The 15,043-nt window shown below is 37.9% G+C and overlaps 1 protein-coding gene across 1 annotated transcript in view; it reads left to right on the top strand.

The window, feature by feature from the left end:
* The first annotated feature begins 1,962 nt into the window (after window positions 1-1,962).
* The window catches only part of dph6 (diphthamine biosynthesis 6), an 81,003-nt gene continuing 67,922 nt past the window's right edge, over window positions 1,963-15,043 (top strand). The window contains exon 1 of the mRNA XM_044143409.1: window positions 1,963-2,121. Within this exon, the coding sequence (XP_043999344.1) occupies window positions 2,089-2,121 (33 nt within the window). The 5' untranslated portion in view covers window positions 1,963-2,088. The remainder of the gene's footprint in view (window positions 2,122-15,043) is intronic.

Below are 15,043 nucleotides of genomic sequence, written 5' to 3'. Positions count from 1 at the left end.
CCCGGCCTTAGCCCCCCAGTTCCTGTGCCTTTCTTGCCCCCAGCATGGATCGACCTATCCTCAGGCAAGGTGTGGCCCCATGTGGGCCCGCCTGTCCAGAATACAGGTTATAAGCTCTGATCCTCACAATATACTTCTAGCTGAACCTGCTGCCCTGAGGGGTTGAGGAGATAGAGAAACTAAGAAGTGAGAGAAGTCTGAACACAGGAGGCAAATGATGAGTGAGGAGAGGCGAAGAGGAAAAAAAAAAGAAGAGAGAATAGAGGAAGTAGGAACGGGGTGAAGTTTTGCCTGAAGGCAGGGACGAGGCAATGAGTACCCCTCAAAAACTAGTGGGCAGTTGGAGACCACCACAGGCATTTTTTACAGAGGAAGAACATGGGGGCTTTCAGGTATGTGTCAGACACTAAGCACCATTCCCTCTGTTCTCTGCTTCCTTTCCATGATGACATGCTTCAGCCAACCTGCAAAACATGCTCAAAAATTAATTCATAGAAAAACTGCTGCTGTGTTCTTTCTGTTCCTTTTTGTTAATCTTTTCTTTCATATCATCATGGTCTCTTAATCACTCCTTTTTGTTTACAGTAGTTTTCACATTTATTTATCCAGTCATTGTAAATTACACTGAATGGATCTAAATATGTGCAGCCAGTCTAACAGATTTCATATCTGTTGTTGGGCATGAAGTGTAAAACCCAAACCATATGCCACCAATTGGTGCAAATTACCCCAGATTCAGATTATCAGTAGTAACAAAAAAGAAAAAAAAAAACCTGTGCGAGTTTAAAGCGTCATTAATCCACCAGCCGTTTTTGTTTTACGCAGAGCTTGCCAACGGCTCGGTTTGTTATCGTGGTTGCAGACATTGTAATCAGGCCTCAATAATCACACTTCCAGAAGCGGAATGTGCCTGGGGCCCACGCCAAGAGAGTCTAATGCGGGGCGCCACGGGCCGCTTGCCTGCAGACACACAGCGTTGGCAGATGGAGGTTGCTATTAAACACGGACAATCAGAGAACACAATCACTGAGCAATATGTTGCTTGTGCATGAAGAGGAAAAAGATGTGAGGGATTATTCTGAATTTAGAGTAATTTAAGGGAATCCTAGGGATTTTTGATCATAGATAATAATACAAGTTGGTTGGTTTATGATAAGTAATGCCAGATTTCTTTCTTTTAATCTTCAGTGGAATATCCTATGATTAGACAAGTTAGTAGAAAATTTCATTTGGGGTTCCACTTTTAGCTAAACCCATCTCAGTTTTTATAAATTTTGGAAAGAAGGATCGGAGAGTGGAGGTGAGGGTATAGCTAAAACAATTGATTTATTATTAGAGACTTTTATTGAATTTTTTTGTCAAAATATAGTTTTTTGTAAATGATTACTGCTTTTCTGTTATCTAAAGCTCAAGAAGAGAAATTAAATCCTGGTTATAACACCATATCAAACACAATATGAGGACAAAAAATTTTATTTGTTTTTGTACTCTGCAACACTTCTCATTCATTTGTTTTGTCTCCAAGTATATTCTTTCACTTTTTTTGTTTTCCCTTCTGTCTCTCATTTCCTGTCCATACGTTTCAGAACTTCAGGTTCCCGGAGTCTTGGAACATGAGGACCCTACAAATGTTTCCTGTTTCACTTCCGTAGTGGAAAGACATACAGAGATGCCGATGGAAGCAATGTCCGTGCTGGAAGCCTGTTCTTTGCCAGGAAAACTCTGCCAACATGGTCTAAATCAAATTGTGTGACTTCTATTAAATCTGCTAGTGCCATTGGAAGGTTGCTACGGTGAACAAACAGAGGACATGTCGGTCTCAGCACAGGATCAAAGAAGAAGTCAGGATAGAATCAGGCAAACAGCTGGATGATGCCTGAGTGAACCTGACTTTGTGCGGCAGCAGACTCCTCTTCCAGCACGCACAGTCAGCACTTTCAAACCAGACTTTCAATTTCAAAATTAGTATCTTTTGAACTGTAAACGTTCCTCTCGAGAGCTGCAGGTTTTTCGTGCTTCCTTGTCTCTTTTTGTCTCTGAATCATAAACCTCTCGGGGAAGAGCTGGAAAGGATGTTGCCTAAAAGACATGGCAGCAAAGAGGTTGTCCAGATACCACGAGGTAAACACAATATAGTCCAGTCAATGAGGTCAGATGAGACAATGTCTGGGTTGGCAAATCTGCCTTTTGTGTCCACAAAAACAGCTTTTTAGAATCTCTCAGGTCGTTTTCTTCTACGATTCTATGATTTTAAACAAGAATCACTGACTGTCATTGTGTTCGACTCTGTTTTACACTTTACAATGTAGTCTGCTTCCTGTTCTCATTTGCTTGATGCAACGTGTTTCAGTACAATAAATATGACACATGACTAATTCAGCTCATTGTGGAAAAGAACAATGGCATCAAACCACATCTTATCAGATCTATTTCTAGCTACCTGCAGCTCTTTATAATTTTTTTCACCGTATAAATAATGTTGCAAGGTTGTTTGTTTCATATGTTTAGATCTAAAGCCGCAGTGACAATCAGCTGTGGGAAAGGGGAACAGAAAAAAAGACCTCTCACAATTAAATATCCTGTCTTAAGTGTTTTCAGGGAGTTTGTGTAAATAGAGCTCAGTCAGTACAGCAGTAAAAACCATTTCCTCCCACAGGCACAGAGGTGCGCTGATGAACATAAAGCGGAACTGCATCATATGCATCATTCCTTTGGGATGGTGACTGGCTTTACTGTGTTTCTTTCCATCAAGCATTGAAGTCTATTTTTGAAAAAAATTTAAAAAAATAAAAATGTCTCAGTTTAGCAAAGCCTTTAAATAGATTTACTGTGAGTGTTCTGAAGTGGACTGTAATATCATCTTTAAATTTTAATCTCCACAGGAAAAAAGAAACATCTTTGCGACTTGCATTTAATTTTGTGAAACAGGAGAGAATTTATGACTAATCTATATAATCGTACCTTATTATTACTATAAATCATCTAAGAGCCCCGTAACAGAGACAAAAATGATCTTAACTATTTCATTTAATCTTATTAAACTGAATGGACATTAAAAGTAATCATTTCTGTTTCTTTTTTTAAAAGTCTGAATAGATATGAGCCATACTAGTGTTAAACACATACTGCGTACAGTATTGCAGAGTTAATGGGACAGATAATTGATAGTGAACCATAGGAGGTTAATAATAGATGCTTAATTGACTCCTATCAATTTGTTACATTTCCCATCACTGTCTAAAGATGCTATTCATTTTCCCAGTAAAGACTTGTTTTTTTTTTTGTTTTGTTTTGTTTTGTTTTGTATTAGGCTGCACATTTGGAACATGCAAAGCTACTAAAGAAATGCATTTTTCAAAAATAAAGTGAGGGTTTAAAATAAAATATTGGTAATTATTATACATACAGTTAGCCACAGCTAGAGTATCAGAGGTGAACTGGAATTTATTTATGAATTGATTTATTAAATATTAGGTGAAATTATGTGTAAATGTTTCATGTGAAGTGGGCTTCTAGCATAAATAGTTTGATCAAATTTGCTGACATGGGCCAAGAAGAATCTCTACCAAGTGTTTTTTTTTACTTTATTGGTGTTATAATTCTCTTAATGTCTATACCTAAGCAATTCCCTGAGTTGGCCCAAAGGAAAACCATCATGTCTTGTTCATGCAACCAGCGGCACAAAGTTTCCTAACTAGTGTCCATAAATGTGCAGCAAAACGTAATTAAAAATTATAGAAGACAGATTAATAGATTAGCGGAACTGAGGTAAGGGGAAATAAGTGCATTTCTGGTGACAAAAATTGAAACTGTAGGATAATGAATTTCAAAGAGTTATTGAATCAATTAAATAGGAATTACATTGTTTCTATTCCTTCAACAACCTCCTTGACTCAGAGCATTTTTTACACTCCAGAGGCTCATCAACTCATAATCTGAATTGATGTAAATGGAGTGCATTGAAACACAGGATTTGCAGTATGCCATGCATCACTCAGAGAGTTTGAGCAAATTGGGAGCAGACTGATAGATTAATCTTGGTGAAGATATGTAGCCATGTGAAGAAGGGAAGGTGATGGAAGGTTGGGAGTATTAATCATAGCAATTATTGAAAGTGTTTTTCGCTGACATCATCTTGTGGACCCATATATCAGTCGGGACTAGCAGTCTTATGACTTAGTGACACAGCCTAAGTGGAGGACACCGAGCAGTAAAAGTTAGCAAGTTATATGAAGTGAAAAATGGAGCCATCAGATGGCCATAAGCAGCTGGAGTCTGTTATTCCAAAAATCTAGTTTCAGAAAAGCAGCTAATAAGATGGCTTCCATCTTCTTTTTCTTTTTTCTTAAACACACCTGGGCAACTTCTGAACTCCGCTGGCTGTATTAGATTTTATTTAGTGGGATCAGAATACAAATATTTGCAAAAATGTTAAATTTTTGTTCAGAAAAATATAAATCTTGTTCATTTAGTGCATTACTTTGTCTTGGCTTAATCATATAAAATCCAAAATATGTTGATGTTTAAAGACATAACCAAAGCTAAGAAATGCTTACTAACATTTCACATACTGTTCGGAAGATTGAAAGTTTTTCTTCACTTATTCTGATATTTGTCATCTTCAGATGCAAATTAGTGTCAGACTTGAATAAAAGTGGGGTAAATGAATCTGTATATTTTCATGGTATCATATGAACCTTATCTGTGTCACTTCTAGATGTATGAAAGCTTTTGTAAGGCACAATACACTTCATTGTGTGACATATGAAAGGGATGTACTGGATTTTATTTAGGTGTATCAAAGTAAGACTGTGTTACATACTGATGCCAAGCATTTTATATTTTTCTGAAATAATGCAAAATTTTCCTTTCACGTCAAACATTTTATTTTTTTTTTCTATTACATCAAATCCTAAAACAGACTTAAGCTCAGGTAAAAAAAAAAAAAAAAGAAAAAAGAAAAAGGAAAAAAATTCAAAGGGAACGAGTTCTTTGGCAAAGCACAGTAAAATTCTCTTATATTTTGGCCCACTGTGCAAGCATTGTTGCTTGGAGAATAAGTAGGCCACAAAGAAAGAACAGCTGAACAGGAAGGACAAGAAGTGCAGACATAAATTGATAATGTCTAAGAATCACACATAAGCAAGACTAAGAAATGCTAAAAGTGTGAGTGTTTGTGTTCTCTTTGTTCTGCAGGAGAAACACGTCCAGGAACTGTTCTCAAAGCTGAAATTAACTTTTTTCAGGGGAGTGGCTTTTCTACAGACACTGCCGAAGTTATAATTCTTAGAACAACTTAAATACTGATGTAAGACATCCCTTTTAGCATTTTTCACTTTTTCCTCTGTAAGCTCTCTCTTTATTTAGTCATTCTTCATTCCTTGGTCAAAATGAATTTCCTCAACCAGCTGTTAGTTTCAGAGAAAGTCATCTCTGGGTTCATCACTGTGATCATTTCTATTTGTTTGGATCTAACAAACAATAAAATTAGATTAGACCAACCATAAGTGTGCCAGTGCTATAAAAATGCAATTTACTGTCTGCATTGAATAACTTTTGCAGAACTATCTGCTGTGAAAAGGTCATACATTTTCTGACCTGACACTTATTTATAGACTGCATTTCTCTTTCCTCATGCTTTGTATAATCCCGTGTGGCACTCCTTCCCTCCCTAAATTTAAGATGTTGTAAACACACTCAAGCCTTTCCCTCTTTGGAAACTCTCAGGAAGATCAGAGGGGTTCCTGGATCTCTTACGTCTCTTGGCTGCATCATTCCTCTGGGCAGTCACCCAATTGGCTGCAAGTCCGCTGCCTGACCCTGAACCTTGAGCAAGAGAGGTTAGCCAAGGGCCAGCACCAAGGCTGAGATTGGGTGTGGTGGCAGAGGTCAGGCTGGTGGTGGCTTAGGGAGGGACGGAGCACAGACAGCTATTAAGCACAACAGAGGAAGATAGATCAGGATATGTCTTTTGTAGATGGCTGGTACTTGAAGTTATCGCACGTCACGCCCACAGATGAGAGACAAGGGTCCAGGCAACAGATGAATCCTGTAAGGCTTGAAAGGTTTGGGTCAGGGTATTTATGAGGTCAGGAATAGGTTAGGGAAGTGTCAGGGGTTTAGTTTTTAATTCTCTTAGTTTTAGTTTGGAAAGACTTTTTGTAGCATTGGTATATTATTATTACGCTCTCAAAATTTTTTCATGATCTTTTCCGTTTCTTATTTGAGCCCTACTTCAGCTTTTAAGTGTTTAACGTTTACTTTCTCTCAGTCTACCTGTTTGTTTTCTTTCTCAGCTGTTACCAATCACCTGATTTCCTCCCCTGCATCCATTACCATTCTGCACTCCATCCTCAATGTATATTTATCTGTGTGGTTTTATTGTGCTTTACTGGCTCCTCCTGTGACATGATCCATTTTCCTTGCCCATCTACTGTCAGTTCTTAAACCTGTTAGGTTTACATTGTTGTTTACTAAAGAAAACACAAAATGATCAACCATGTTTTGCAGCTCGTTTCATATTGTAAAATTTTTCTGAAAAAGGATTATATGACACTTTGTTAGATTTTCAAAACCTGAATTATAGTTTTATAATTTATCTCTGCTTAAATTATATGTCCACAACTTTATTCCTGATCTTTCTGTTATGTTCTTTGGTCTTCAGCGACCTATTTGCTTATTAATTTACTCTGACAAATGTCTGTAGCGTTTACTTTCACTTCATATAAAATCATAAAATATATTAAATACAATACATAAAAGTTCTTGTGTTGTCTTAATATCTTAAAGAATACTTTTGCATGGCACTGTACACAGAATAGCATGAAACTTGAGGCACCGCAACCATCGTACCCTCCAAATGACCCCATGCCTCCTACCGACACCTCCTACCTTCTACCCTTCCAGTCATCCAACCTCTCCACTGTTGCTTCCCTTGTTTCATTTTCATTACAACCCTCCTGTGGGGACTTGAACTTGTTGCCCTGTCTGAACTGAGGTGACAGCTCAGTAAATCACAACCTTTTAGTGGTACTTTTTTTATACACTTTAATCACTAGGCTCCAGTAACCAGGAATATTAAGCCCAATATGTGGAATTCTCCTCGTAAAAGAAAGTGAGCGGGACACTGATGTGTATCCCTTGGCACAATCACTGCTAAAATTCATCTTGCTCCTGCTGAGACGGTGGGTCATGTTAGTAGCGGTGTGGAGTGGGGGCCCACTGGGTGGGAGAACGGTTGTTCAAGGAGTGGGGGCTGGTTGATTCCTGTATGGGTGACGATCAATCGTTCAGCAGCAACAAGTTTTAGGCTATAAACATGAGGTCATCTCCCATCTTGGTGACAGTTTCTCATCTCGGGATGCATGTTTTGATGGTGGTAGTAGACCTTGGATTTTGTTTGTTATTTATGGTTAGTCACAGCTTCAGGAATGGCTTGGAATGATTGGAGGCTATCTTTCACATGAAGTCTGTCACAGCTCGAAAGTATACACACTCAGGCTCGGAAGAGCAAGAAACTAGTGAGAATGCAGGTTCTTGCAAACATATTTTTATCCCTGGATATTTTTTTTTTTCATGTTACAATAAATTTTTAGGTGTTTTGTTGGGATTTTATGTTGTTGACCAACATAAAGTAGTGCTTGATTGTTAAGTCGAGGGGAAAATCATACATTGGTAAAATTTTTTAAGAATATAAATCCCACTCTGTGTGTGAAAACTGGCGGTGACACAGCATCATGCATATTTTTTTCCTGGGCACGGACAAGGAAGCTGGCAGAATTCTTGGGACTTGGGTGAAGGTTCACCTTTTTTGAATAACAATAAACCTACAACAAGAAATTAATTTAACGGTTTAGGTCAAAGCACTGCGACAGACTGGCAACCTGTCCAGGGTGAACCCCGCCTCTTGCCCGGAACGTAGCTGGAGATTAGCACCAGCAACCCTCCCGACCCCATTAGGGACAAGGGTGAACAGAAAATGGATGGATGGATGGATAGATGGATGGATGGATGGATGGATGGATGGATGGATGGATGGATGGATGGATGGATGGATTTAGGTCAAAGCATCTTGTGTTAGAATGGGCATCTCAAAGTCAAAACCTAAATTCAAGAAGGAAATTTTTGGCAAGACTTCAAAAATTAATGTTCAATTAACAAAGCTGGCAGAGACAAGAACTGCAACTATATTTGCAAAAAAGTCCTACAAAGTGACATCAGAGGAGACAGATACAAATGCTTGCCACACTTCAGATTAATTTATGTCAAGAGCCGTTTATTTTTAATGTGGCCTTATCATTTTACTTCAGAATGAGTAGTTTGTATTGACCCATTTCAGAACACCAAGATGAAACCTATTGAAGTTTGTTATTATAATGTGATGCAAAGAGAAACAGTTTAATGATATAAAAATGTTAGCCAGGAACTGCAGAGTATTTTCAATAAGAGAGGATCTGATTTTACTTTTTTGCTATTTAATACTCCAATAAGTGAGATGGATCTAAACTTGAACCAAATTATTTTTTCTTTAGCTCATTCTCCCCTCTATATATTACTTACCTTCTTTGATCTATCACTCTTCTCAACACTCATCCTGAATCTGTCCTTTTTCTTCCTCCCCTTCTCCTTTTATTTCATCTCCAACTAAACATTAATCCTTATCCTCCCTGCGGAAGCCCACTCCGTGCAGCAGTGAGGGTATTTAGAGCCTGTGTTGACATTGGACGGCGAGTTAGATAAATATCCCCAACTCAAAACCACATGACAAATGGCAGACCTAAGCTCTCTGTGTTCTGGCAGAGGGTTTGCCGGTGTGGCTCAGCTGTGGCCAGCTCTCCAGCAATGGTGACGTCTTAGTATTTGAGTCAGTGACAGAAAATATGGGAGGCAAAGGGCAATAAAGAAAATGGGGCATCTTGCTGGTTGTTTTTCCAAGGATGTATTAAAATAGTTTGTCTATAAGAATTATTTAAATAAATTAAGCAAAACAAGAAAAACAAAAAACTCCCAGTAACAACCAGGTGGTAGCTTTAATTATAGGTCCTCATGACATCATGTTAAAGTGGAAGTACACAGGCAGCCATCTCAACCAGTCAAGGCCACCTGACTTTGACAAGCTATCTACCCTGAATCAACACAAAAACCACATGTATACACACATACACACACAAAGATACTGGCCCACTCTGACAACCACCAAGTTGCTTTGGCATTGGTCGGACTTAAGCGGTCCAAGAAAAGCAAAGCAGACCCACGAGAGGGCTGGGGCTTTTGTGTTTGTGGAGTGTCACACTTCATCACGAGGGAAACCCATAACAGGCGCAGGAAGATCTTTGAAGCTCTGGGAGGGGTGTGTGGGAATCGCCTCTGTGGCTACCTCTGATGTCAGCTTCAATATTCTGATTGCATGCCACTTCCTGGATTAGGATTGTGTTTGTCGTCTGAAAGGGAAACTGTCGGGGGGATTGTATATCAGAGAGCAGACGAGCTAATCACCAAATCCCACAAAACAATTTGCAAATTATAAACTATTTTCCCAACACTTGCCTCTGTTTGTATTTTCTAGTGGCATCCATGTAGGGTGAAGCTTTTACAGGGTTTTTTTATTTTATTTTTTTTTTCAATCTTTCGATAAACTTTTTTGCAAACTTTCTAAAAAGTGTTCATATTTTTTAAAGCTTAAAGAGCTCAACAGACTGGAAGATGTGTGGTTTCTTTTGAGGATATATTTCAATTGGATTTGGACAAGTAAGCCATATATCCAAGGAGTTTGGGTTTCTGAGAGTAGAATATCTTTGTTAACACATATGAAGAGCTGTTTTAGACAGCAGGGTCAGGTGAAAGCAGTGTGCACAGTTTGCTTTGGCTCCTTGGTAATTAGAGGAATGGTGGCACACCATAATAGACCACATCCTTTTGGCTGGAACTTCACAAGCTTCAACCACTAAATCCCTGATTTCACTCTATGAGGCTAGAAGAAGGGAAGGACAATCAAATCAATTTGTACTCAGACTGTAAGGGATGGTTGGCTGGCTTGGGTGATGGAAAGTTCCCATTTGTACTGCACTGCATGGATGAGAAAGAAGTTATTTCTTTTAGATTTATTTTTAAAGTCCTGGTTAATTCTAAGATTCGCCATTAGACTCCTAAAAAACATTTTGTTTATTTTTATACAAGCAGATAGAAACCTTGATGAAATCTACTAGTCCATTAGAGCAAGACTATTTTTTTCCCTTAACGCCACCAATCCCCTTTACAGCATATTTATTTTTGCTTCTGCTGGATTTCTGACAATATGACTCATTCCTGCACATTCTGGTCATGCAGAAATAGTTTTAGTGATCATGTGCTTTCTCCCTTCTTCCATATTAAAGAGAAAAACATATCCAGATGTAACACTAGCTCTTCAGTTTTATCTCTCATAGGTAGGGAATTAAACAAGTTTTTGAATTCTGCCTGAAGAAATTGCACCATGCAAACCTGTGCAATCCAAGTTCTAAAGCAGTTTTCTCCCTTGATTGGGCAACAAAGTGATTCCTGTTTAAATAATCATAATAAAAACATGCTACAGATAGATTTTTTTTTTTATATTGTGAAAAAAATAACACCATGTTGGTGTTAGCTTTTCTTGGTGCTTAGAGCTGCACAACTCCACCTACAGGAGTTGTGCAGCTCCTGTAGGTGCACCTTTGCAAGTTTAAAGGTCTTGCAAAACCTTTAAACTGAAACTGCACATTCCTCAGATCACGCCATGTCCACTGGGAGACACAGTGGCGGAAGAATCATGCTGTGGGAAATCATTTTCTTCGGCAGGAACAAGGAAGCTAGTCACAGTTAATGGCAAGACGGATCGAACTAAATACACGGGAGTCGTTGAACAAGAAGAGGTTAGATGCTGAAAAAAAAGTTCTACTGGGGCATCCATTAGGTTCACCTTGCAGCAGGATGGCAGGATGGATTGATTACTGAAGAGGATCACAAAACTACACACCTGTTAGGTTGTGACCCAGTCCTATTTTTTTTAAATATATCTCTAGCTACAAACTGGTAGAGGCATCTGTCTTCACTTCTCAGGTTTTTGTAATGATCTGTTGCACTGTAAATACAAGATAAGTCAACTCTCAGCAAGAATTATGGAACAATTCTGAATTTGACAGGTGTTTTGGAATCCTAGTAGTTGGTTACAAAATTATAACCAACTACAAAATTGTAACCAACATCCAGCAAAAGAAAACAACATTGCTTCTGTTCTTTTAAGCTCTCATATATGATCACCTATCTTTAAACTGTTATCAAATATTAAAAAGTTTAACTTTCATTACCAAGCTGGTGCCAAATACAAGTGCTGTCGATCAAATCAGAACTGCAGATAAATGAAAGCAGCATCCATTCGGTGTCACTTTAATAATTCTTCTCTAAGCAATCAGGCACTTTCCTTGCAAATGCATTCTGAACACCCAACAAAAGTTAGACTACCAGTAAATTATCTCATGGCTTTCAAGTAACAGCAGCAGCTTATGAAGCAAAACATTTTTCATCCAGTTTATTGATTTTCTTCTGTTTATAAGCCAAATGAAACAGAACTACAAGCCAAATTGTCATTGGGCAATTTAGAAAGGGCAAGAAAAAAAATCTCCCCTCACTTACTGTTTGCAGGCTGTGGCTGTTGTTAAGGACGATGTCATGATCAAACACAATTTGGATCAAACCATGATCTTATTTCACATTCTCTCACATTTGCAATCAAGGACCGATTAGCCTCAGACATTAATGAGCCTACTAATCCATTTGGGCCCTCATGATAACAGTTAATTGTCTGTAAAAATGTGTACAGATCCCCGTTTGGGTTGTTTACTAACTGATTTGGATGTGGTTGGGCCCTAAAGAGGTATCATTATGCTGATAGTTCTTTGGAAAATGAGCCCCTGATGGAGAAAACACCAGAGTTAAGAATACTCAAGGCTGCATTGAGCTATCACTCACTTGAGTGCAAATACATCACTCCTTCAGGATAACATTTGGCTGTCATCAGTGCTCATTCAGTTTCATCTATGGTTAAAGGAAGTTTTCTGTCTTGCCCATTGCATTTTTGAGAACAAAATTAAGGAGCAGTTTCTTTTCTGTAACATTTTGTTAATTCACTATAAACAGTCTGAATAAGAAGAGAAGAAATTGAATAACCAGACGTTTCAGAGCAAGGAATTGAAAAGCGTGACTTCTTTGCTGCCTGATTTGTGCTTGTGGCTTCTTTGAAGAATAATTTTTAATTGCCAGACCATTCAAACATGGTTAGTTACTCAAAATACAACTTGTAGATTGATTTTGACTCCTCATTTAAGGTTCTTGCCTACAACAAGAATTTAAGATGTTTTCTTAAATTAGATACCAGTCATCAACATATAGCATGGCTAAGTAGTATAAAGGCCCACCTTGCACAAAGCCAAAGAAACAATCCACTCTTGCTGTGATTTAACTCAGGTTCTGGATTATGCAAAAATATTACGTTCCAGTCTGGTGGACGAAAGAATAATGATCCATACACTAAAAAAAACTAATAAAACAACAACACCCAATTTAGATTGTTTCACGAACCAATTCTTGAGTAAAATATGGACTGAGACAACCAAGAGTTGTTTGAGCACAACCATGTCGTTTGATGGTTGTGCTTTCAGTATTTTGGGTTTGGTTCCTAATAGAAAAGGTGATAGCATGATAAAACATTTAATGGGTGTTAAGACAACCAGATAAGAGAAGAAGGACTTTTGAAGAATAATCCACAAGTAGGTTATCAAATCAGTGATACTTGATAAGACTTTTACTGGCAAGCAATTTAATCTGGATGGAAAATATATAACTAGGTAAAACATATTGCTTCTCTATGTTGTCTTTATGAACTGTTCTTTGGTGTTAATGTTGCACATTGCTAGTTTTGGCTTGTTCCAGCTACCGGGCAGGTAAAATGATAATTACCTGGCTGTAGACAGGTAATTCTCAGGGTCCCACCCATCCGGTACTCAATGGAGTTAGAAAATTTTTACTTTCATGCTCTAATACCTATTTCCAGCTCAAACCTTCTTTCCTTTTTCCCTAAACCTATCATGACCAATAACTTAATGTTGCAAACATCAAGTTAGTAATCAGAGAATCTGCCAGGAAGACCATGGTATCTCTGAGGAGATCCACAACTCATGTAGAAAACACATGGGAACCCAAAGGAAAACAAAAAAGTATGATGTTGCAAAGTGAAAAAAACAAAAAAACAAAACAGATTTATGTAAGCCATGCACTCATTGACCAAGTTGTATTAGTGAAATCCTGACACTTTAATACAAGTTGTAATGGACTAAAAAAACACTTTTATATTCATATCGAAGGAAAAAAATACATTTTTGTTACCTGGTTTTATTTATGTAATTATTTTTCTTTCTACAAATACTTGCAGAACTCAGTTATGTAGAATGCATGATACACCAGAAACTATTTACTTGCTTTGTCGTTTTCTTGAAGGCACTACTACCATGTTCATGAGTTTGTATTCCGGCCACTCAGTGTACAACCTTGGCCGGCGTGTTCTGACACTCAATTTATTGTCTTGTGATTTCAGGCCTTTGTTTCTCATTACACCAAAGTTTTTGTGTCCTTGTGTGGCAAAAATTAGCTTGTGTCTCTGTGTAAATCACCTGTCGTATGTACATGCTCCTTTAAGGAAAGGCCAAGGGTGTCATTTGATTCCCGCTGCCTTGCTTTCATATTTATGCGTCTCATATTCACGTCTGCTGGCTGTGTCTCTGCTGAGCTATCCATCAACACTTTTTATCCCCATCCCACAAACAATGTAGACATAAAATGTTCCTTTACGTCAGCAGAAAATGCTGCCACAAATAAAGTGTGAACAACATACCTCTTTATTTGTCTTGGTAATAAACTAGATAGATTAAAAGTGATAAGTGACACAATTTGCATTAGTAAAATATTTTAGGCTTGGGCTTTAATGGATGTTACCTGTGGGAAAGAGGCTGTAATGTAAAATATAACTCAAGAATTGGAAGACATAGATGATATATTAACGAGTTCAGAAAACTGAAGGACAACCAGACCCAGGGGGATGTGTCCTGCTTTCTTGGGACAGGGATATTTTTCAAGCTACTATGTCGGAGTAACATTCTGAAAACTATATCACTCATTGTATCTAAATAAATCTGTAAGCGAGGTAAAATAACAAATTTATTCGCAGTTGTTTTGCCGTCATGATAAATCAGATGTACTTTGGTTCACCTGAAATGTTCATTGTAGAACAGGAATACGCTATTAGATTTTGTAGGGAAAAAAATTAGTAACTTCAAAGAGATAAAAAAAAATATTTGAATTTAATAAATGAATTTTAGAAGGGTCAATATTATTCTTAACCAACACTGGCATCTAGCTAAAAATCTACAATTGGAAACAATTATTTTTAGTATGTACTCAGGTTAACTCTTGGGTGACATCAAAATTTGTCTCATGATCTGAAGCATAGTAAAAGCAGAAGCAAACTGTAAGAGAGAAAATACTGTTTTCACAACACTGTACTTTAGAGCTATTTTTTTTTAAATAAAGAAAGCTGTACTTTCAGCCTGTTCTGGTTGTATCACAACTAAAATGATGTTCGTCTGCAGGTTGTTGATTTTGTCAATTATTCTACAAAAAAGAAAAAACGCAAAAAGAAACAAAACAACAGCAAAAAAGCGAATTTAGTTAAAAGCAAAGGGATGAAAAGACGTCTCTCTCAATTTTGTACTCTCAGACGGAATCAGTTGCCTTTGGCCTGCTTAGGGGTAGAAGGTGAGGGAAGCGCACAAAAAGCAGTGCAATTTTTCTGCTCTGGCACAACAACAGAGAGCAAAAGGAGCATCAAAGGCTTTCCTCTGAGCAAAATGGGGCTCCCTCAGAGGAAAAGCACAACCTGCGTGTGAATACCACTGCCTGGACTTTTTTGTCCTCTTTAAAAAAATGAGAAGTACAGTATCCACAGCTGTTGTAGCTTTAGTTTACTGTATATTAAACT

This window comes from Gambusia affinis, linkage group LG16 (assembly GCF_019740435.1).
Source record: "Gambusia affinis linkage group LG16, SWU_Gaff_1.0, whole genome shotgun sequence".
Lineage (NCBI taxonomy): Eukaryota > Metazoa > Chordata > Actinopteri > Cyprinodontiformes > Poeciliidae > Gambusia > Gambusia affinis.
The sequence above is the reverse complement of the archived record's forward strand: the minus strand, read 5'-3'. Positions and strand labels throughout refer to the sequence as shown.